Below are 24850 nucleotides of genomic sequence, written 5' to 3'. Positions count from 1 at the left end.
CCCTGGTAGTCCAGTGGTTAAGACTCCATGCTTCCACTGCAGTGGTTTGATCCTCGTCAGGGAACAAATCCTACATGTCATGTGACACAGCCAAAAAAAATTAATAAATAAAGCTTTCAAATTCAACAGAATCTTATCTATACACACTAGTTGGCGATCCATCTGATAAGCTAACCTAAATTTAAACTACAAAATAGTAACCCAGTAAAAAAGCTAAAGCTATTCATGATGGTCATCTCCTTTATCTCATATCCATATTCAACAACTAAACTTCCAAAAAGGTTAGTAAGAGAAAATGCAAACATTTGTAAACATTCTTACATGTTCTATAGCCCCCGCCTGTCCATTACTATACTCTCGATAACGTCCAAGCATCTGGTCGACTTGTCGCAGGTTCCGACTGGTGTCCTAAAAAAAAAGTGGGCTTTACTAATTGCTCCAAATGACGTTTTCCCCAATCTTAGCAGTATATCAAATAACTAGGTCAACTGTTTGCAAAAAGTACAACTGATACAATAATTAAGTTGGACATCAATATACTTCATAAATATCAAATAAATCTTATTAACACTGATAAACTCAAGCCCATCTGCAATTTACTCGTGTGAAATCTGAAGCAAATGGTTTCAGTCCTTATCCATAACAAGCTGGAAACAAAACCATAAATTGGATAAGAACCCTCATCAGCAATTTGTACATGTCAACAATTTGTACACTTCAACCCCTCTTTATAGAAGAGAAATCTTGAGAAAAATGTGGTAGATTGTGTTCAAGACAAGCAAATCACGAGGATCAATGTTATTTCAATTATTTACCTTAGAACTTGATTAAGAGAAAAGAAAATAAAGTAGCCCTTAACTTTTAGCTATAAACAAATTTGTTCCTAATTACAATAAAAATGGTTTCCACGAAATTTGCTAGGTTTCACCTGAAAGTTGAATGAAGGCATTTCTTTCCAAATATATAGTTATTAATATGTTTCATTAGTGGAAAAGTACAAGAATCTGCACTGCAAAAATCCAATATTATGTTAATTTAAATAAGTTTCAAAAGAAATAGGTTTCTGAGTTTTAAAGCATATTATGGTTTCTCCACCAGAAATTAGCCTCTTTTTATCTAAGCATAATAACTCAAACCAACTAAAAGCCAAAATCCATGGTTATTTAGGCAAAACAGAAGTAACAGATTAAAGGGTAGGAAAAAAATAATTCTATTTGAGTTTTCTTTTTCCCCAACATGATACCCTTCCCCCACCTCATTATCAAACCCTTTCTAGGAAGGGCATGTAAAATTCCCACTCAAATTTCCAAACACTGTCAAAAACTAGCCTCTAAACAAAAATGGCATCTCAATATCATTCATCCATGAATAATTTACCTACCCAAAATAGGAACAACTTCTCTAAAGACATGTCCACAAGAAGCTAAACTATGGTAATTCCTACTGGCTTCACTCCCAGAGTATTTAAAGTATTTGGAAATACTATCTTATCCCAAGACATTTCCGCAACCTATCAGATATCTCAAGTATCTTTACTGACTGTGTTAAGCAGAATAATGGTCCTAAAAATGTCTAGGTCCTAATCTCTCAAACCTGTGTATACGTTCCCTTATATGGCAAAAGGGATTTTGCAGATATAACTAAATTAAGGACCTTGAGATGGGAAGATTATTCTGGATTATGGGGTGGACCCAAGGTACTCACAAGGAACCTTAAAGGGAAGCAAGAATAGGCATAGTAACATGATGTAAGAAGGGTCCAACCCACCTTTATGGCTGTGAAGAGTAAGGGAGGGGCTATAGGACCAGGAATTTCGGCAGCCTCTAGAAAAGGCTGGAAAAGGAACAGATATTTCCCTAGGGCCTCCAGAAAGGAATGCAGACCTCCAGATATACTGCTTTTAGCTGACCTTTAGAAATATAAGAAAATAAATTTCTGGGTTTTTTAGACAATAGTTTTATGGTAATTTGTTACCGTGCCATAAAAAACTAATACACTGACTTAAACCATTTCTTAGTTTAACCTAGTTCACATCTACCACATGCTACCACTGCTAAACTAACCTGTAAAGTGCTGGTTATCGTGTTGACCTTCTCAGTGACATCCACAGTAGGACGATGTCGAACTTCCCTGTGTACTGAACTGGCAGCCCACCGACTCAACCGGTCACGAGAGCGGAAGTGGTCTGAATCGCTGGAGGATTCTGCCATTGATGTATAAAAATCCTTAAAAATAAATCCAGCTCAAGGTCAATCAAATGGTAAAGAGCATAGAAATAAGAGGTTAATTAAATTTTATTTGCTTTTAAGTATTTATTACATTAGTCTTTTGCCATATCATAATTTCTAACACAGAGCTTGAAAACACAAGTCATTTCCACATGCAACTCTCTCTCCTTTGTCTTTTCTGCTTTATGAGCAATTCCTCAGACATTTACAACTCAAAATAATAATAATCACTTAGTTTTGTGCAATGATCCTAAATTTTCAAAGCATATAGTATCTCATACAACCCTACCAACAACACTCTAAGGTATATGAGACATACAGATTGGTATCTCTACAATGAAAGAAGAAAATAACACAGATATTCTCTAAGGTAGGACCTGAAGGTCTCAATATTTGTCTGACTTCCATTCTGCTAAGCTATGAGAACATGTGCATCTTTAAATAAAAATACAACACACACAGAATAAACTAAGAGAATTCCATTTATTATACAGCAAATACTCTCAAACCTCTTAATTTAAAATATAGTCGAATTAAATGCCATCACAGAAGTACAAATTCCATGACAACAAATATGTGAGAAGATGACATCTTCAACATCTCCATCAAAACAGAAGGTCAAGCAGCCTGACTATAATCTCCTAAGAAGAAACATCTCTGAATATGCTTTCTTCCCATCCTTACCTCAATTTTCAATCTAATGAAAAACAATTTCACGCAAGACAATCTCAATTTCAGAAAATTTTTATAGAAATTTAAGAAATGAAATATATTTTTAACAAAGAAACATCAGAGAAAATTCAATTATCAAAAGTGAAAGTTTGAGTATTCCAATAATTTCATTTTCTTCTTAATAGAGAGTTAATGATCTTTATTTTAACATTAATTGTTACAATCTTCTTAAAATCTATATGGCCAGTTTTCTGGCGTTTTAAAAACAGTATGAGGAAACCTCGCTTTCGTAATCTAAAATATTCTGAAATTTTTGGATCTTTATTGTGAATGAATCTGGGAAGTACATGACCATAGGGATAGAGGGAATTTGCTAAATATGTATAGATTCTATAAAGCCAAAGGGATAGATGGAATTTGCTAAATATGTATAGATTCTAGCACATTTAATGCAAGTATTCATGTTTTTTAAATATTTAAATAAAAAAGATAAGCAAGGGAGCTTGCTGTGAGTTCAGGTTTTTCAAAGTGAAATACAGTCTGTACTTGTAGCATCAGAAAAAAGAAATCAACAAACATCCAACTTCTTCGACCCATCTGAGACAGTGCTAGAGAGGAGCTGTCAGACTGCAGCCTCTCCTCTGCCCAGGCCTCTCAACTTCCTTCCTGGCCTCTCTCCTCAGTTCTCGCCCCCCTCCTCCTGTCTACAAGCATAAAGGCACAGTGCCGACAACCTAGCTCCCTCTGACATCAGGAAACATGAACAAGGAACAAAGGCGGATGCAACTGTATGGCTACACTTTTGCAGGATCACACTTAAGTCCAAAAGAATAAACTTGAGAAGAAATCTTAGATGGAACTTCACCTTTAAACTTAGGAAATCACTTGTGTGTCTCTGCACACCCATGCACACATGTGAGCACAGACATAAGTCTATGCCACTTGACCTACAATCATTTACTGTAAGTTAGAGGACTTTTCCAACACTTTCCTTTCGTGAAAACAGGAGGGAAAAAAAAACTTCCAACATTTTCTGAGAGCCTACTACGATGCCAGGTACTCTATAAATGCTCACATAGACAATCCAATTTAGGGCTTCCCTGGTGGCTTAGAGGGTAAAGCGTCCACCTGCAATACGGGAGACTTGGGTTCAATCCCTGAGTCAGGAAGATCCCCTGGAGAAAGGATAGGCTACCCACTCCAGTACTCTTACCAGGAAAATCCCATGGACAGAGGAGCCTGGAGGCTGCAGTCCGTGGGGTCGCAAAGAGTAATAACTTACTAAAATGGGCAGTTAACCTATAGAGGATACTGAAGGCAGAGATGTTAAGTAACAAGTCAAACTCCAGACAGTAATTATAAGTAAGAGACCCAGGAGGCAGACCTAGGGTTCAGCCAGGCTTCTTCACCTTCAGTGTTCTCTTCATTCTGCTCTGCTCTGCTGTCTCCTAAACACTACTTGTGAACAGTCTGAACAACTAGTAAAAATCATTAAAGGTAGCATCAGGCCATGGCTCACATGTGTCTACAGCCTCCTCAATGCCCTGTCATTTCACTTAAGCATAAAAATACCAAAGGAAGGGAGAGTGGGAAACAAGTAGCAATATGAAATCTCTATTAGTCACTTAGGGGAAAAAACAGCAACATATCTATGCTGCATATAATAAAACAAATCAAACCTCTGGCCTCACAGTAAAAAGGCTTTTATGTCCTTATTCCTTCTCTTATATGATGGAAAATAATAATTATGCCTGGATCTGTCAGAATTCTGTATCTGAAAGAATAAGTTTCATTTTAACCAGTCATAATTCTGGAAACTAAACTGGAATTAAGATATCACCAGGCAGAATAAAAAGGTAACACTGAAAAATCAGACGTCAACCATAATGGCTGTTGGTGAGAACAAGAAACAAGATAACCATCTTTGAGACAACCTAATTTTTTTTGAATATCAAAATTTTAATAATAATCAATTATACATAATGTCAGTGAAGGGAGAGGGAGCTTCCCAGATGATGCTAGTGGTAAAGAACCCGCCTGTCAATGCAGGTAGACATAGGAGACACGGGTTCAACTCCTGGGTTGGGAAGATCTGCTGGAGGTGGGCATAGCAACCTACTCCAGTGTTCTTGCCTGGGAAATCCCAGGGACAGAAGAGTCTGGTGGGCTACTGTCCATGAGGTTGCATAGAGTTGGACACAAATGAAGCAACTTAGCATGTACGCACTGTCAATGAATATAAATGGCATATCAGAGTCATCTAATGAGCTATTTAGTATCAACTTGACTACAAAGAGTGAAAACTGAAATTTTTATGTTTTTTAAAATAATTTGGGGAAAATGTGTAAAATATAAAATAGTACAGAGACTAAGACAGTAAGCAAGCATGTATCTACTACCAGAATGTTATCATTTTCTATTTCTATTTTCTATTATATTCTTCTGCTTCTATCATCTATTTCCCTATTATTTTTAAGAATCTATTCTTAATATTATTATTTCCCATTCTGACACGTGTGCTTCTAATATTTTGGATAAAATATTAGGTTGGCCAAAAAATTTATTTGGGTTTTTCCATTAGTTGGTATAGAAAAACCTGACCAACTTTTTGGCCAACCCAATATTTAGAACACTGTAAATAAAGTCCTAGTACTGGCACAGCGGTAAAGAATCCTCCTGCCAATGTAGGAGACACAGATTCAATCCCCGGGTTGGGAATATCCGTTGGAGAAGGAAATGGCAACCCACTCCAGTATTCTTGAAAAATTCCATGGACAGAGGAGCCTGACAGGGGAGCCTGTCCATGGGGCTGCAGAGTAGGACACAGTCACGCATGCATGCACACGGCTGCCTGCCCTATCACCCGACTACTCCCGCCGCTCCACCCCACCCCATCCCCGGGTTAACTCCTGGATGATTTTGTGTTTAACTCTCCACACCGCACTCTTATACTTTTACCACAGGTACATATGTACTTCGCAGTCTTTCTTAATGGAACACACACTGTAGTTACTTGAAAACATATTAACAAGAGAAGATACAGGGTATCTGAATCTAAAAGAGAAAATCATAGCAGCATTAGCTGCTCACACATACAGCACTGTTGTCAAAACTATGCAAACAGCATTAGCTTAACTATGTGTAACTGTCACATCACACACACACACACACAAGACCTCTCACTTACCCCTATTAAGGATTACATACTTTTAATAAGATAAAACCACACTTTTCAGCATGAATTTCACTAGTTCACAAAGTCCTCAGCTTTTAATTGCAATTACGTTGAGCAATAAAAGACGTACAAACTCCTGCATCTGATGGAACTCCTGTAGAAATATCAAGATTCAACGTGAGATATAGGTGAAGATTTTTATATCATATTACAGCATACAAAACATTTGCTTTTATAGCATATGAAAGAACTTTAATTACATAAATGTCATAAGTGTTGAATTTAAAACACTAAAGACATTAAAGAATCTGATTATAATAAAAAAATAGAAATTCAATTACTATTTCATTGCTGATTAAAAAAAAAAAAAAACTTAGCACTGTCTACACCTACTACCAACAATTCAAAAGTTCAAACACACCTCTCACAGCTAACAGAGCGCCTGAACCTAAGTGGCAAATGCAGAAGGCAGGTACAGTGGCAGAGTTCCAACCTTACCAGAAGATGTCAGTCTACTAACAGTCAACACTTCCACTCCCCAGACACGGAGCTGATGGAGGAAGAGAGAACCAAATGAGAAAGGAGTGGCCTCGAGGGTCACCAGAAGGCTGCTGCCCCACTATCAGAAAAAAGTGTCAGTCACGCAGCCGGGCCCAACTCTTTGCGACCCCATGGACTGTAGCCTGCCAGGCTCCTCTGTCCATGGGACTTCCCAGGCAAGAATACTGGAGTGGGTTGCCATTTCCTTCTCCAGGGGATCTTCCCAATCCAGGAATTCAACCAAAGGCATGAAGATAGTTCCAAGAGCCCCTTAAGATAACTGACGGAGAAGCACAAAACAGTAAGTGCCAATGCTACACTCTTCACTGACCATTACTATTTCATACAATTAAATAGTTTTTAAAAAGTATTGTTTATCCTAGTATCAGTGGCATTAATGAAAATAAGATTTTTTTTTAGGACTCTGAAAATCTTCTCCCCAGTGAGATCGTACCCAAAGCATTAGACTCAGTCCATGTTGATAAAAGCATACTGAGAGCAGTCACATTAAAAAACAACAACAACAACAAATATGGCCATGCAAAACTGTTCTATCTAATAACCTAGGAAATATAAATCGTCAATGAGATGCTTTTATAGCCCACTGTTCTCCCTTAAATAATTCTGTCTATCTTAGCCAGGTTGTAGGGGAAGGAACATTCCTATGCTGTCCCAGTGGATATGTGTAAGTTGATACAAATTGTCTAGATGTCAGCAGGCAATGTGTATCAAAAGCAGTTTGTACCTTTGACCTACTAACAATACTTCCAAAGTTTCTCCTAACAAAATCATTGGAATATACACAGAAATTTATATATAAGAATATTTGCTGAGAATAAATATCACAACTATATAACGGAAAATAAAAAGCACTGAAATCTCAAATTATAAGAGTTAAAATACAGTACATTAATGTAATGGAATAATACACAGACATTAAATCCCTATTTCTGGAGATATTTAATAGCAACGCAAGGGATCAAAGCATGAATCCCAATTTTGTAATAAACATTACATGATGTCTGTATATGAATATACATTGCCAGTATACATATTCAGGGGTTTCCCAGGTGGTGCCAGTGGTAAAGAACCCGCCTGCCTATGTAGGAGACATAAGAGAAGCGGGGTCAATCGCTGGGTAGGGAAGATCCCTTTGAGGAGGGCCTGGCAACCCACTCCAGTATTTTTGCCTGGAGAATCCCTTGGACAGACGAGCCTGGTGGGCGATGGTCCACAGGGTAGGAGTAGGACACGACTCAAGTGACTTCACACACATGCACACACACACATTCAGAGGAACAGGAAAGGATGATGACAAAGGGAGAAGAAAATAAAAGTATATTTACCACGTTAAGTTTATAGTCGATTTCTATTCTTTAAACATTCCTATACTTCCTGGATTTTCTTACAATGATTGAATAATAAGAAAGAAAAAGAAAATCAATGCTTGAAAGAAAAAAAAAAAATATATATATATATATATATATGTAAAGATCCCCTTCAGAGACAGCAGATTAAGAACAGACTGATAACCTGGAAAATGTGTCTAAATAAAACACATTTAAAGTGGCCCATGAATAATAATCACTACTGCAATTTGAATTCCAAAGAAGAATTTAAACACCTAGCATGCTCAAGAAAAAAATCTTCATTATTTTTAAAGAGTTAAAAGAAAAAAAATTCAGGTGGACTAGAAATTCATTCTCATTAGCATAAGAAATCTCAGCATGATGTTTGTAGACAAAGAAGAAAGAATTGCTAAATTTGAAGAATGATTAAAGAACAGTTTAAAGGAGCTGAATCACCTAAATCCTGGTTAAATGTGTGACCGGCATTTCCTTTAACTGCAGAAAGAAAGAAAGTGAAGTTGCTCAGTCCAACTCTTTGCGACCCCATGGACTGGAGCCTGCCAGGCTCCTCTGTCCATGGGATTTTCCAGGCCAGAATACTGGATTGGGTTGACATCTCCTTCTCCAGGGGATCTTCCCGACCCAGGGATCGAACCCCCATCTCCTGCACTGCAGGCAGACTCTTTACCGTCTGAGCCACCAAAGAGCAGCAGATACTCTCTGCAGCTTAAACCTCCAGGTACAGTTTATCACTGATGAGAAAGCAGGACTACTCACACTGTCTGCTTTTCAGATTCTAAGCTTCTCCCAAGAATCTAGAGAGATCTAAGACGGGTGACCTTGGGCGAAAGTCTCCAGAGTCACAGAGAAAGCTCTGGGTCTGAAAACAGATGGTACCATTCTTGGAATAGTTTATTTGGCTGTTCCCAACACATCAGTATTTAAAGGCATAAATATTGTTGCTTCTGCTTTAATGAACCTTATAAAGAAGACATACGGCCACCAGAGCAAGTAATGAACCCCTCATCAATTCGCTCCCACTGAGGATCTATCCATCAAAAATGAATGCCCATATGCAAACCTGAATATTGTGAGAGAATAAAAACTGCATTCAGCCCTGTAATTTCAACCCTGCAGTAAGAGGACTGGCAGTGAGTCTACAAACTCAAGTCCACCTCTTTTGTTATTTGACCTAAAGAGCCATCAGACTGTCTTCATTATAATGATGCACATTTGTATGTATGAGAGCTGTAATTTATTGATTCTCAAGTCTCTTTTCCTCAAAGCCAGTTTAAAACAATTAGGATTTGCAAGCTGTTCCATAAAAGATAAGCACCCAGCATCAGGGGTGATATTTCACAAAGGCTGACTGGTGCATGTTAAGTAGGTTGATTGCTTCTGGGGCCTCCAAGAGCCTCAGCCCCTGTCCAAGGCAGCTGTCCTTAAGGTAATGACGCTGATATTTAAAGGGGATTGGGAAAGCTAGGGAATGTATTTTAAGCTGAGCCATGAACCAAGTTCAAAAATTTTAATGTATTTCTCACTGCTTCAATAGCGACTGCCACATCCTTCAAGAGAAAAAGTTAACACACCAGCAGAGGCTACCATGCACAAAGAATTATCACCTGCACCTGTCTTCTTTACATCAGTCCTCCTCTGTAACATCATCTCCTCAAACCCTTTTAGCCAATTCATATAAGATCAAAGCTGGATTGGAAGAATCAATATTGTCAAAATCACTATACTACCCAAGGCATTCTACAGATTCAATGCAGTTCAGCTCAGTCACCCAGTCATGTCTGACTCTTTGCAACCCCATGGACTGCAGGATGCCAGGCCTCCTTGTCCACCACCAACTCCCAGAGTTTACTCAAACTCATGTCTATTGACTTGGATGGTGATTCCATCCAACCATCCAACCATGTCATCCCCTGTTGCCCCCTTCTCCTCCCACCTTCAATTTTTTCCAGCATCAGGGTCTTTTCAAATGAGTCAGTTCTTCGCATCAGGTGGCCAAAGTACTGGAGTTTCAGCTTCAGCATCAGTCTTCTAATGAATATTCAGGACTTATTTCCTTTAAGATGGACTGGTTGGATCTTCTTGCTGTCCAACAGACTCCCAAGAGTCTTCTCCAACACCACAATTCAAAAGCCAAAGTACTGGAGTTTCAGCTTTAGCATCAGTCTTCTAATGAATATTCAGGACTGATTTCCTTTAAGATGGACTGATTGGATCTTCTTGCTGTCCAACAGACTCCCAAGAGTCTTCTCCAACACCACAGTTTAAAAACCAAAGTACTGGAGTTTCAGCTTCAGCATCAGTCTTCTAATGAATATTCAGGACTGATTTCCTTTAAGATGGACTGGTTGGATCTTCTTGCTGTCCAACAGACTCCCAAGAGTCTTCTCCAATACCACAGTTCAAAAGCATCAATTCTTCAGTGCTCAGCTTTCTTTATAACTCTCACATCTATACACGACTACTGGAAAAACATAGCTTTGACACATTCACTGCAATCCCTTTCAAATTCCCAATGACATTTCTCATAGAACTAGAACAAAAAAATTTTTTTAATTTATATGGAGACACAAAAGACTCCAAATAGCCAAAAAGTACTGAGAAAGAAAAATGAAGCTGGAGAAATCAGACTCCCTGATTTCAGACTATACTACAAGCTACAGTCATCACTGGATTCTGGGCTCCAAAATCACTGCAGATGGTGACCGCAGCCATGAAATTCAAAGACGCTTACTCCTTGGAAGGAAACTTATGACCAACCTAGATAGCATATTCAAAAGCAGAGACATTACTTTGCCAACAAAGGTCTGTCTAGTCAAGGCTATGGTTTTCCCAGTGGTCATGTATGGATGTGAGAGTTGGACTGTGAAGAAAGCTGAGCACTGAAGAATTGATGCTTTTGAACTGTGGTGTTGGAGAAGACACTTGAGAGTCCCTTGGACTGCAAGGAGATCCAACCAGTCCATCCTAAAGGAGATCAGTCCTGGGTGTTCATTGGAAGGACTGATGTTGAAGCTGAAACTCCAATACTTTGGCCACCTGATGTGAAGAGCTGACTCACTGGAAAAGACCCTGATGCTGGGAGGGACCGGGGGCAGGAAGAAAAAGGGACGACAGAGGATGAGATGGCTGGATGGCATCACCGACTCGATGGACATGAGTTTGGGTGGACTCCGGGAGTTGGTGATGGACAGGGAGGCCTGGCGTGCTGCGGTTTATAGGGTCGCAAAGAGTCGGAAATGACTAAGCAACTGAACTGAACTGAACAGTCATCAAAATTAGGTAGTATGGGTACAAAGATAGAAATATAGACCAATGAACAGGACAGAAAGCCCAGAGGTAAACTCACACACCCAGGGCCAATTAGTCTATGACAAGGGAGGTAAGAATATTCAATGGAGAAAAGACAGTCTCCTCAATAAGTGGTGCTGGGAACACTGGACAGCTATGTGTAAAAGAATGAAATTAGAACATTCTCTAACATCTTACACAAAAATAAACTCAAAATGGATCAAAGACCTAAATGTACAGCCAGACACTATAAAACTCTTACAGGAAAGTGGAACACTCTTTAATATTATTTTCAGCATTACCTTCTGGGATCCACCTTCTAGAGTAATGAAAATAACGAAAATAAACAAATGCAACTTAATCAAACTTAAGAGCTTCTGCACAGCAAAGGTAACCATGAACAAAATGAAAAGACAACCCACAGAATGGGAGAAAATATTTGCAAATGAAGGGAGCAACAAGGGATTAATCTCCAAAATATACAAACAGTTTATGCAGCTGTACATCAGAAAAACAAACAACTCAATCAAACAGGCAAAAGATCTAAATAGATATTTCTCCAAAGAAGACAAACAGATGGCCAACAGGCACATGAGAAAATGCTCAAATATTGCTATTCATTAGAGAAATGCAAATCAAAAATATCATGAAGTTATCAATTCACACCAGCCAGAATGGCCATCATCAACAAGTCTACAAACAATAAATACTGGAGAAAAAGAAACCCTCCTGCACTGTTGATAGAAATGTAAATTGGTACAACCACTGTGGAGAATAGCATGGAGATTCCTTACAAAACTGAAAACAGAACTACCATATGATCCAATAATCCTACTCCTGGACACAAATCCAGAGAAAACCATAATCCAAAAGGGAACACGCACCCCAGTGTTCACTGTAGCACTCTTTACAACAGCCAAGACATGGAAGCAACCTCAATGTCCACTGCCAAGGAATGGACAAAGATGCTGTACGTATGCACAATGAAATATCACTCACCATTTAAAACAGAATGAAGCAGCGCCATTTGCAGCAATGTGGAGGGACCCAGAAGTCACCACACTGAGTGAAGTCAGACAGAGAAAGACAAATACGTACGGCATCATTCACTGTGGAGTCTCACTTCTTCAGAAGATACAAACGAACAAAACAGAAACAGGCTTACAGATAGCAAAAACAAACTTATGGCTGATTACCAACAGGTAAATGTGTTGGGGAGGATAAGTCTGGAGTTCGGGATGAACACACACATACACACACACACACACCATGGCATATGGTTAATTCACCACATATCATTCACCATAACATATAAGATAGACAACCGGCTTCTCCTTTGGGATTAGCCCACCCTCATACCTTAGCAGGGGGTGTACTACCAAATAAAATTCTGAGCTGTAACCAAAAAAAAAAAAAAAATGGATAACCAACAAAGACCTAACCTACTGGACAGCACAGAGAACTCAATATTCTATGATAAACCACATGAGAAAAGAATCTAAAAAAGAATGAATATATGTATAACTAAATCACTTTGTTGTATACCTGCAATTAACCACAACACTGTAAGCCAATAAAATTACAATTAAAAAATTTAAAAATAAGAATAACTTGGTTTGGGAGAGTTTTTTAGAGAAAAGTGGTCAGGACAGGGCTCTTTTAATCAGAGAGCTTAATGATGAGAAGGAACTTCACATAGACATGAGGAGGGAACAAATCCTAGACAGGTGGAGGAACAGATGCATAGCACATGAAGTAGGAAGGCATTTGCTGTGTTTAAGAAACAGCAAAAGGCAGGAGCACAGTGACCAAGGAGGAGGGTGTCACGGGACGAACTCTGAGAAGAAGGCTGGAGACAGCTCACGGAGAGGTTCAGGCTAAGAGAAGTATGGATTTTATTCCAGCCCTCACGTAAGTTTCATGAGGGGAGACACTTACTCTACTTATTCAATGTTGGCACCCCAAGGCCCAGAACTCTATTAATAACATAGTTGGCACTCAGCAGAGATCCAACGGACTGAGAGTGTTGTCCAGTGTCTAAGTCGTGCCTGACTCTTTGCAGCCCCACGGACTGCAGGACGCCAGGCTTCCCTGTCCTTCACTATCTCCCAGAGTTTGCTCAAATTCATGTCCATTGACTCACCTCATACCAAACCTCAAGTCATCACCTGCCCACTACCCAAGGCAAGCTCCCTGTGGTGGGGACCTTTTCCCAGGTGACAGAGGGGTTGAGATCTCACATCAAACCTTTAGCTTAAGGATGTCTAGGCTACTCAGTTGCATCTATTACCACCTAAGTGAAGACACATAAGAGGGAGCTAATTCCAGTGCATCTTGGACTGCTCCTGAAGAATTAAATATTTTATTGTGATGTTACTACTTGAATTTATTATCCTTCGCTCAGGAACAAAATTAAACATAACAAGGGCTGTTAGTCTCCCCACAAAAAAAAAAAACAAATAAAATAAAGAGAGAGATCAAGTCCACTGTCCAGGAGTCAGTTCTCAGTTAAGTCAAGAGGAATGTAACAGGAATAGAATCGAAGAGAGACAACAGATCCATGCGCTCACCATCCACTGAACTGTCACCATATTAGAAATGAAAGAGGAAAGTGATTAAGTCACAGTCCTCGACGGGAGAGAAAGACCTCTGGAAGTCTGCACACAATGAGCTCGGTGCTGTGACAACACGCCAGGGGAGCCAGGTCAGATCTTTCCACCCATCAGAAGGATGAGAAGTTTGACAGATGGATGAGACAAAGCAGAGAGAGTCCATTAAAAAGCATCGTTTCAGAGGAACTAGGGAAGAGACAAATATTCAGAGCTCTCCCATCCTTCAACCAGAGCAGAGATTTAAAGCTGTCTCCAGATATTCCTAAATGTCCCCTCGGGCAGAGATGAAGCGCGTGGCTACAATCATTCTCAGTTGAGAACTTCTGACCTAGAGAATTAACATTAAATATATATTATGTATATATGTACATATATTCATATATATGGGCTTCCCAGGGGGCTCAGCAGTAAAGAAACCACCTGCCAATCAAGGCAGAAGACTCAGGTTCCATCCCTGGGTCGGGAAGATCCCGTGGAGAAGGAAATGGCAACCCGCTCCAGTATCCTCGCCTGAAAAATCCCATGAACAGAGGAGCCTGGTGGGCTACAGGCCATGGGGTCACATGGAGTGGGACATGATCAAGCATGAACACATGCATACACATATACATACATATATACATATGTATATTGCAAATACTCTAGATTTCATTTTTTTTTTGGATATTCCACTTACTCCTGTTGCTACCACCCATTTCCTTCTTTCCTCTCTCTGCCTTCCCCCTCCTACTTCCCCTCCCTTCCTCTCTCTCTCACACACATGCACACACCCACCCCTCTATTCCATGGATGACACCAGACAGACTCAGCCCCCAGGCTCCATTTTGCTCCCCTTGCGGGAGTAAGAGGGCAGAGTCACGTGGATCAGCACCCATCAAGCAGGTGGCAGGGGTATTTCTGGAAAAGCCTGCATGGCATGAAAAATTACTGTTTCCTCAGGCATGGAGACAAAACTAATAGCTGTTTAATTATATGTATGCCAGTTGTTAAAAATTAGCAAGGCTTTAAAAGAAAATAAAGCTACTTAATAACTCTTTCCCTGTCTCACCAGAAGAATGACACAAATATTTTAGACTCATACACCTACACGCACTTCTAAAATAAATGAGGCAGTTTACAAAATTAAATTAAAAGTAAAACATGTCAAGATAAAAAACAATCAACAAAAACCCAAGAAGGGGGAAAAAAAAGATAACAGACAGAAATGGATACTAACAAACAGAAGATGGATTTCTTACTTGGAGCTAAGCCCTAGAATGGCATGCTATTTGCTAACAGATAAACAGAATAAATACAAGCTACGCTATTCCCAAAGTAGACAATAATGAAGCCCTCCAGGTGTAGACACAACCCCCTAATAATGGCCCAAACTGTCAGAAAATGGACATGAGGTGAGCCTGGACAAAGACAGAGCTAGAATCCCTGAGTTCCTAACACCATTCTCTTTAAATCAGGGGATGAAAAGTAGAGAACTACGGACCAAATCCAGCCAAGCGATACATATTTAACAGAGCCCTCATTGTGTTATCTTAAAACCTTAATTTGAAAACAAAGAGACTTCACCAAAAAAATCTAATTTCCAGTTTCTCTTGAAAAGGCCAGAGATCTGGCAACACTGGGGAAGACTGTTTCCATGGCAACACAGCTGTAAACAGTGGCTGCCCTGAGTGGGTCTTGCACCTTCCTGCTTGCCCTTGCAATCCCCACTGGGCATAGGACCCCATTAGCAGCTGATTTTGGAATCCTACTTTGAATCAAGAACCAAGACAAAGGAAGTTTATTGGCCTCATTCCCCAGTTAAAAATGAAAATTCTACTGTGAAAGAATCAATCAAGGTTAAATGCTCGAGAGACAATGCTCCCCTCTACAGACCAGAAGGGAAATCGGGTAACACAGCTTTCATATTAGCCTACAGACTACAAAACCAGAACGAGAAGTAAGCCTTGATTTTCGGCAGACCACTCAGGATGTTTTCCCACTCTGGTATATAAAAGAAATTAAATGCAGAACAAAGTGCTGCTTGCGTAATCTGGCTCCAACTCTTCACCTCCCCAAGATGTAAGTCCTCCCACTATGGGTGGAATTACCCTCCCTGCCTCTGGGCTCAGCTATTTGACCTAAGTTGGCCAACAGGATTTCAGCTGACAGGGCACAAACAGATACCTGAAATGGGACTACACATTGGAACCTGCTCCCCTCATAACTCTTGCGTCACCATCAGGACATGCAAAGACGATCCCACTAGATGGTGTGGGATACATGGCTGCTGCCGCAACGACTTCCAGCTTAGATCAGCGGACCAGTCAGTTGAGCCCAGACTAACATGTCCAGCCAAGATAGGTAGACAATAAAAGCACGTTGCTGTATGCCTGCCAGGATTTATTTATTATGCAAAGGCTAATTGATATATACACACATAGTTTACTAATAAGTCATTTGATTTGGTTCAGAAGATGGTTAATTTCCTGAGGCTTCCTCTCAGGCCTGCTCTCCTTAAGAAAACAAGTTGGTTTCAGACTGTCATCTAACGGTAGAAGCAAAAAAGGATAAATTCATATTAGGGTGCACAAAATAAGCATTAACAATTGATATAACAAGGGACAGGCCACCAATTTTTGAGAGAGTAATCATAAATATCATTTGGGGCTATTTATTTGTTCATGTAAAATTAAGTTTTTCATAATAAACATGCTATTTCTTTAGTGTATTATAAAGCGTGTTTGTTTTCTTCCTCCTAGTTTTTAAAGCAGAAACAGAAATTCCTCTTGACTTTCCTAGTGAACAAAACAACACTACAAATTTTTAGGTAAGGAAATATTTCTTATTGCTATTTATACCTCAAATTTGCATACTGCTTTATAGCTTACAAGGATTTTCACCAGCATTTTCTCTTTTGATCTCTATCTGAAGCCTGTAAAGCTGATATAATTTCAACCCTTTACTTTTGTTCCTAAAGGAACAAAAAGTTTGAGTAAAACACTTATCCACAAGTGCTTTCATAAAAAGCTACACTAAGAGATCTAGAACCTACATCTCCTCTTAGCCACCGCCTCTTCCAACTACATTCTTAGATGCGAAAACACCATTGAAATTCCAAACACATTGAAATGTTGGGCTGTGTATGTGTGTCTTTCCTCACCATATCTCTTACGATACAATTCTCCCACCATATACATACAACCAGAGCATTTAAGGCCTGACTATTCCAAGTGTACCCACTTACTCAAAACTAATGGTTTATATCATGAATACAGCCTAAGATAATAAAGTATTAATTATGTTCTGCTATAAATCCAATTTTCTATAGCTCTTTTAAGATGACTTTTAAATAATTCTATCTCTTACTAGGAATCTTTACAACCTCTTTCAGGCATTCTTTTTTTTTCAGAAACCATATCCTAAAGACTTAAACTTTAAAAAAAAAAAAAAGTATTTTCTTGTCTTCCACTCTTCCTCAAGTCCCATATTTCTTTCTTCCCCAACTCTACTTTTACTTTATATCTTTAGATCTCTCTTTAACTTTTCTATAATAATTAACTAAAATACACTTTCATTGTACTTATAAATATGCTTATTCAAAAGTTTATTTTTTATTCTTATTTTTTAAAGGAGGTAACAAGAATGATTTGTTCTTTCCAAGATACTATTTAAAAAAAAAAAACTTCTAAAATTATTTAAAAGGTGATTGGAATGAACTGTGTACCATAAACTTTTTCTTGTAATGTTTTTATATGTACACATAAAAATTTTTAAAGATATAGGATTAGAAAGGAATCCAACTATAATGAAAAACAGCTCAATATCATATAAGACCAATTACACTTAAACAGTAAACTACCACAATTGTATGGATATAAACGCCAGTTAAGAATCTCAATTTCAAAAACCTTCAAAAAACAAAAGTTGAAATAATAATGCTGACTAGCTAATGCTTTAATATCACAGATTGTTGTATGACAATAACCCTACAAGGTAAGTACTGCTGTCCTCATGACCTACACCTGAGAGGCTTAAAGAAGCTAAGCAAGGCACCCAAGGTGACACAGCTTCCAATGGCAGAGCCAAGTCACAAGCCTGTCTTCAAGGCCCAAATTCCTATCATGTCTCCCTTCTCTTACCACGGGCACCATCCAGAATTCAGGACTTTTCTTATCGCGTGACTAGCCACTATAATGGTTTCTCCAACTGTGAGTCCTTTTCCATACATTTCAACCTGCACTGACACTCCACTGCCCACGTGGCTGAGTCTAGGTTCTCGAATCAGAAATTCAAGACCCTCATCAAGACACCCTTTTCTTAACAAATGAACCATAGAAACGTAAGGCCTACATTTAGCTACTATGTACACCACGTTCTCCTACCACTTCCATCCCTCACTGGCATCATTAGTTCTGACTGAAATGCCGTGAAAATGCCGTCTGCTGTCGACCACTGCAGGTATAGGTCAAACACAATCTCAGAGAAGCCTTCCGTTTCCAGCCAGAAATAATCTTTTCACCCTCTGTATTGCTATAATTCTATATTTATAGCAATACAATTACTAAATATGTCCATGAAATGTAATTATTCATGCCACAGAAAGTTTTTTTTTTTTCAATTTCTCAAATATGTTATGCTCATCTCACCATCATACCTCTGCTGTATTCACCACCTGGAACATTCTCCTCACTCCGTCTCCTTTGGCTAACTCTTACTTGTCCTTCAAGTCTCAGTTCAGAGGAGACTTTCTCTGGAGAACCTTTCTTCACTGCCCCCACCTTGGACCACCTCCTCACAGCCCAGAAGAGCTAACTGGCTGTTTACTTGTCTGTCTCCCTTTTAGACTAAATCTCATCAGAGACTCCATTAACTTTGCCCACAGATGTATTTCAACATCTAACATAGTACCTAGCATGTGGCTGGAACAATTTTAATGAATTTACAGTTAAACTTCCCTTATTACACTGATTAACCCAGAGACAAACTTCAAAGTACAGGACTTTGCAATTGGTGATTCTAATTAAATAACTGTTGGATGAAATAATTCTTATGGTACATGGGCTATATTAACTGAGTTCTCAAACAATATGGACTAAACTGCAAAATAGTACAAATGTGAATACTTGACAATGTCTCATAAACAAGGATAATAATTTAAAATTCATTTCAATGGTTAAAACTTATAACTGAATCAAACCTACAAGGTTTGCTTGAATTATTACAAATCATTTTCTCATTGCTATTTGCAGCTACCTACATTCCTCAATTACTATTTATCTGTACTACAAAGTTGTACACACTCCAAGTTACCTGGACTCTTTACCATCAGTGTGCATTCTCAGTATTGTTTTACTGTATCAATTGCTGTTAATAAGCCAACCTATTTTTGTCATTTTAAGACCTTCACTCTTCCACGATCAAGCTCTTTTCTTCCTCCTACAATCTATAAAATTATCTTATATTTTCTAAATAATAATTATAGTCCATTTCTTCCACAAGTCTCTCTTCATTAAAAGCCTAATTCAGGTTTAGCTTTAATTCATACATCTATGAGTTCATTCATTCATGAGCACCTGTCTCATGGCAAACACTACGCATGGCTCAGCTGGTAAAGAATCTGCCTGCAATGCAGGACACCTGGGTTCAATCCCTGGGTTGGGAAGATCCCCTGGAGAAGGGAAAGGCTACCCACTCCGGTATTCTGGCCTGGAGAATTGCATGGACTATACAGTCCATGGAAAGAGTCAGACATGACTGAGCACCTTTCACTTTAAGATAAGAGTTTTATACATTTCAGGAGGTGTTAATATCCGATAAAGGCCTAATAAGACTCAAGATCATTCATAATTATTAATAAGACACCAGAACAAGATTAGAAAATGAAAGTTAAAACTTAGAAAAATATTTGCATTATATGGAAACCAAAGAATTTATCATTTTTCAAAAAAGGAAGAAAAGAACATTCCAATAGTAAAAGGTACAAAAGATAGACAATTCAAAGAACATAAATGGCTCTTTAAAAAAGTGTAAGATACTATATTTCACTAATTAAAAAACAGCTAATTAAAATAATGATATTCCTTTTTATCTGTTCTGTACCTATGAACAAAAGCTCTCACCACCAGTGTTCACAAGGACATACCTTGCTGTAAGATATTAACTAAGACAGTTTTTCTAGGGAACAATCTGGCAAAGTAAAAATAAGTAATATACACCTTTTGATCCAGAGTCTATTTCTATGACTAGTATCCTAGGAAAACACAAGATGTATTACAAAATATATGTATACATCTTATGTGTTATTGTTCAGTCACTAAGTCATGTCCAAGACTTTGCAACCCCACAGACTGTAGCCCAACAGGCTCCTCTGTCTACAGGATTTCCCAGGCAAGAATACTGGAGTGGGATGCCATTTTCTTCTCCAAGGGATCGTTCCGACCCAAGGAACGTCTCCTTTATTAGAAGGCAGATTCTATACCACTGAGCCATCAGGTAAAAGAGCTTCATTGCAGAATTATTTATAATAGTAAAAAAAAAAAAAAAACCCACAAGTCCACTGATTAAGGACACAATAAATGTATCTAGCCATTTGGGAAACTATGTAGCAGCTAAAAGAGATAAGGAAAAACTTGTGCTAACATAATAATACATTATTACAAGAAAGAAAAACACTATTAGAATAGTATGAATATATTGAAACATTTCATACTAGAATCAAGCCAGTGACATTATTACACGGTTAACAGTGAATCCACTCTAGGTTATTTTTATATTATTTCCAAATGTGTCATGACTGGCTGAAAACTTTGGGACTAAATTATTCTATCAGGCCACTCCAGCTCTAATATTCTTTAATTCTAAGAACCTTTCACACATACAGCTTAAACAAAGTGTTCTTACAAGGCCCCAATGGGTCTTCCCTACATGTTTAAGTGCCCTCTATCAAAATGCAACGTGAAAATGCTAAAGTGTCCAGAATTCTAAATCCATGATGAAAAGCCTGAGTTAACACTATCCTACTGACCATCAATGACAATTCATGCTGCATACATGCATTTATATTCAATCAAAATCATAGACACAATTACCTCTTACCTCAATAATACCATAAAGACCATTAAACCTTGGGGATAAAAAACTAAGAAAGATACTAGAACCCCTTGAACATTTAAAGAGATGAATAACAACAAATTTTGCTTATATGATACACAATCTAAAAATACTAAATATAAATCAAACTCTATTGGAGGACAATCAGAGACCACAATGTAGCCTCCTGTAGTGGGCGCAGCTGGGATTTGGAGTCAGAGGACCTGGGGATGAAGACCATTTTTTTGGCTCCAGAATCCAAGTCAATCTAATAGCCTATCTAAATCTCATTTATAAAATGAACAGAGGTATAATAAATGTACTATATACATATATGGTATGTGTGTGTATATACATATATATACACACATGTACATGCATGCTCAGTCGTGTCTGACTCTTTGCTGCTTCATGGACTGTAGCCTACAGGCTCCTCTGTCCATGGAATTCTCCAGGCCAGAATATTGGAGTAGGTAGCCTTTCCCTTCTCCAGGGGATCTTCCCAACCCAGGGATCAAACCCGGGTCTCCTATATTATAGGTGGATTCGTTACTGTCTAAACCACCAGGGAAATAAACCTATAAAACATGTAAAATGTGCCTAATATACTGCCTGAGACAAAAAAGGTTCTCAAATACTTGTCTAATGGAACAGGTGCATCGCTATCGCTTTCATTAAGGTATCCAGTCTGTTCCCCTTAATTTTTGTAATATTGCATGTACAACCATCCTATTTAATCTTGATATTGCATGTTTGAAAGGGGTTTCCGGCCCCTTAAAGTTCTACTTGTTGACATATTCCTTTCCACTATAAATATACAAAAATGTGTCATCTCAAAAACTCAAGGAGGGAGGAAGCATACTTACAAAGCATACCCCCCAAACTCCGGGCTGCTGTCCTCTGAGCTCAGAGCTCTTCTTAGGCACGTATGTCTGACTCTTAACATTTCTTCATGAGGTTCAGGGCAAGAGGCCTAGTCAAGTGGAGGATCTTTGGTTGCCCCTACACTTTCCCCAAACCACCTACAGATAAATGAAACAAGGAGTAAAACATACCTACAACCTTAAAATTTTTTAAGCAATTAATGATAAAGTAAGCTCACCCTATGGACAGTTTGTGTGCATGGCAGAGAATAAATCACATCAAATCAGAGAACAGAGAAACTGTTTCTTGGATCATGCAAACACCCCACTGAAGTCACAGGAGTTCTTCACATCCAATCCCCAACCAGCATACTCCTCGCTGGGGACTTCCACCCATCCCCAGTCATCCCTTAGTGTGAACTGTAGCCCAAGTCTAGCCAAAGGTACTATCCCTAAGTCTATTAGTGGGTAAATTAACTAAGGCAGGTAATGAATTTAACATGTTACTTCTGAATTTAATGGACCAAACATACTTCTAAGCCAGTAAATGAACCACATGCTAGCACTCCTAAAGGAAATACTTTATAAACTGCCCAGCTCTTCCAACACTTAGTACAGCAATAAGTAAAAATAAAATGCCTTTGGTTGTAAGATCTGTGGATAGAAATATTCTCAATTCTTTGCGACTCCTTTCAAAGCAGTCTGTAAGAATCTACAAAAAATTATCAAGAAAATTGGTAATTGTCCACATAAAAAGCAGATCAGAATACATCTATAAATCACTCCAAAAGGAAAAAAAAAAAAGTATTCTCTTAGTCAAAATAAACAGTCAAGACAGAGTCCAAAGTGACCCAGAGGTCATGCCGTGGGACAGGACGTAGGCAAGATGCATAGCCAACTCTTTCAACAAAACAGCAACCTTCATTCTATGAGTCATGGACACACACAAATTTCTGTGCCAACATGAAACTACCAAAATGTTAATCTTCTAGCTATCGTGTCTACTAGAGCAGTCACTAGCCAAAAGTGGCTAAAGTGCTGTACACATAAAATACACATAACATTTAGTCCATTTTTTAAAGTTATTTTAGGATGTGAAATATCTCCAGTTTCATTCTGACTTCATGTTGAGAGTGAAAACATTTTGGATGTGTCAAAAAAATTACTTAAGAGTAATTTCACCAGCTCCTTTCTACTTTAGTATAGGTACTAAAAAAAACTTAAACTTGCACTGTGTGTCTATGGGCACAGCTCTGTATAATCAAAAAAAAAAAAAATAACAAACACTGAGCCCTCCCTGGGGGATAGGCCCTGGGTTAGATACTTTACATAATACTTGGCATAAGGCTGCAAAGCGGTTTTATAGAATGTCCGCAGAAGCGACTGAGCTCCATCAAACCGCTGAGGGAGCAGCTGGAATTCAATGTCCAGGTGTTGACAGGAAATAAACTCCTGGAAGGGACTGTTAACAGCTGACGCTGAGGCAACTTCCATGTTGGCAAAGGAAGACAAGGCACTGATATAAACAGCGCTCCCGAGGGTAGCAAGTTTTTGTGACTCCAAAACAGGTACGAAGCAATTATATGCCAGGCCAGGCAACGCACACGCCAGGAGGAGGCCGACCTCCTTGACAGCTCAAGCTTCACAGCTGCTAGCGACGGGACGCGCTGTGCTCTCGAAAAGAGGGCAACCAAGTTCAAACTCCCCGTATACCTTGACCAGGACCTGACTGTGGACACGCATGCCGAGGGAAGGGGGGCGTGGGGGTACCGGGCACGCCGGCTCCCCAGCTTCGCCACAGACCCGCCCCGCCCCCGGCCCCAGCCCAGGGCTTCCGCGCAGCTCCGGCGTCCCGACCCCCGGGACCAGGGGAAACGGGACCCAAAACGTCAAGACACGACAGGGAAGTGGTACGGAAAGGGCGAGGGGCGGCTGAGGGAAGCTACCTGAACTAGAAGAGGACCCCAGGTCCTTAACGCCGGGTCATTGCCGAGGCCCCACCCGGCTCCCGCGGCCACCGGCAACCCCAGGAGGTATAACTGACCAGACGCGGAGAAGCAACCGACTCCGCTCTCCCCAGACTCGCAGCTATGGCAACTTGAACTAGCCGCCCAGCCGCGGCGAAGGTACAGGGCCCCGCTTCTCCCGCTTGGCCCTCTGGGAGTTGTAGTCTACCTCATGCTCAAGAGCAAGGAGTTACTAGGAGAGAGCGACTCCAGGAGAAACTGCATTTCCCATGATACCCGATGACTGGTCTTGCGGGTGACTTTCCCGGAAGAGGCCGGATTAGCGGGCACCTGAGTGCTTAGGCGGCGCCCTCTTGCTCTGTTCTTTTTGTTAAAGTGCCAGTAGCAGCTGTAAGAGACAACCCCCAGATAAAGAATTAAGAGGGCTGCTTTTGCCCTCACTCTAGCATCATCAGAACTGTCTAAATTATTCATTTAAAATAATAAAAAAATCTAAGTAGTTGTAATACACAAACTATGTTTCTTTCACTCTGTGGGGAACAGGGAAGTGTAATTTCCAACAGTGAGATGGGAAGATCCCCTTTATACCAGGCCCCAATGTCTGTTTCTGAAGGCTCACAAATTCTCAGAACTGAAAGGGAACAGTGAAGATTAACTAATCAAATCCTTTGGCCTGGAAAGAGCAAATGACGCGACTGAAGCCGCACAGTTCACAAATGGCAAACCCCAAGTGGATGTGGCTGTCACGTCATGGCAGCTGCTACCTTCAGTGCAGGCTGTCATCTCCTCAGTCGTTCTAGAACATGAAAGAGACATATTCCACTACAGATGTCGGTTTCAGTAATGAAAAGGTGATGATAAAACCTTCAACAAATAATTGAACCCTGGACATGCCATTGCTGCTGCTGCTAAGTCGCTTCAGTCGTGTCGGACTCTGTGCGACCCCATAGACGGCAGCCCACCAGGCTCCCCAGTCCCTGGGATTCTCCAGGCAACACTGGAGTAGGTTGCCATTTCCTTCTCCAATACATGAAAGGGAAAAGTGAAAGTGAAGTCGCTGAGTCTTG

General features: G+C 39.6%; 1 protein-coding gene across 46 annotated transcripts in view; it reads right to left on the bottom strand.

Annotated features, from left to right (window-relative positions):
- The window catches only part of CEP128 (centrosomal protein 128), a 481052-nt gene extending 456995 nt beyond the window's left edge, over positions 1-24057 (bottom strand). For 13 of the 46 annotated variants that reach the window (XR_015133909.1, XR_015133910.1, XM_086319409.1 and 10 more), the window contains exons 1-5: positions 23763-24043; positions 21820-21975; positions 6108-6229; positions 2064-2225; positions 322-408 (exon numbers count right to left, since the gene is read on the bottom strand). Coding sequence is in view for 39 of the 46 variants with exons in the window: in XM_086319409.1 (XP_086175535.1) it covers positions 322-408; positions 2064-2210 (234 nt within the window). In the remaining 7 variants the exon portion in view is untranslated. Of the gene's footprint in view, positions 1-321; positions 409-2063; positions 2226-6087; positions 6230-6496; positions 6626-21819; positions 21976-23762 lie in introns of all 46 variants that reach the window. The other 33 variants (XM_086319363.1, XM_086319378.1, XM_086319390.1 and 30 more) reach the window with 16 other exon arrangements.
- Between the last annotated feature and the right edge of the window lie 793 nt (positions 24058-24850).

This window comes from Bos grunniens, chromosome 10 (genome assembly GCF_055505025.1).
Source record: "Bos grunniens cultivar Pamir isolate PY7600 chromosome 10, Bosgru_T2T1.0, whole genome shotgun sequence".
In the NCBI taxonomy this organism is placed as follows: Eukaryota; Metazoa; Chordata; class Mammalia; order Artiodactyla; family Bovidae; genus Bos; species Bos grunniens.
This window is presented reverse-complemented; position numbering and strand designations above follow the sequence as displayed.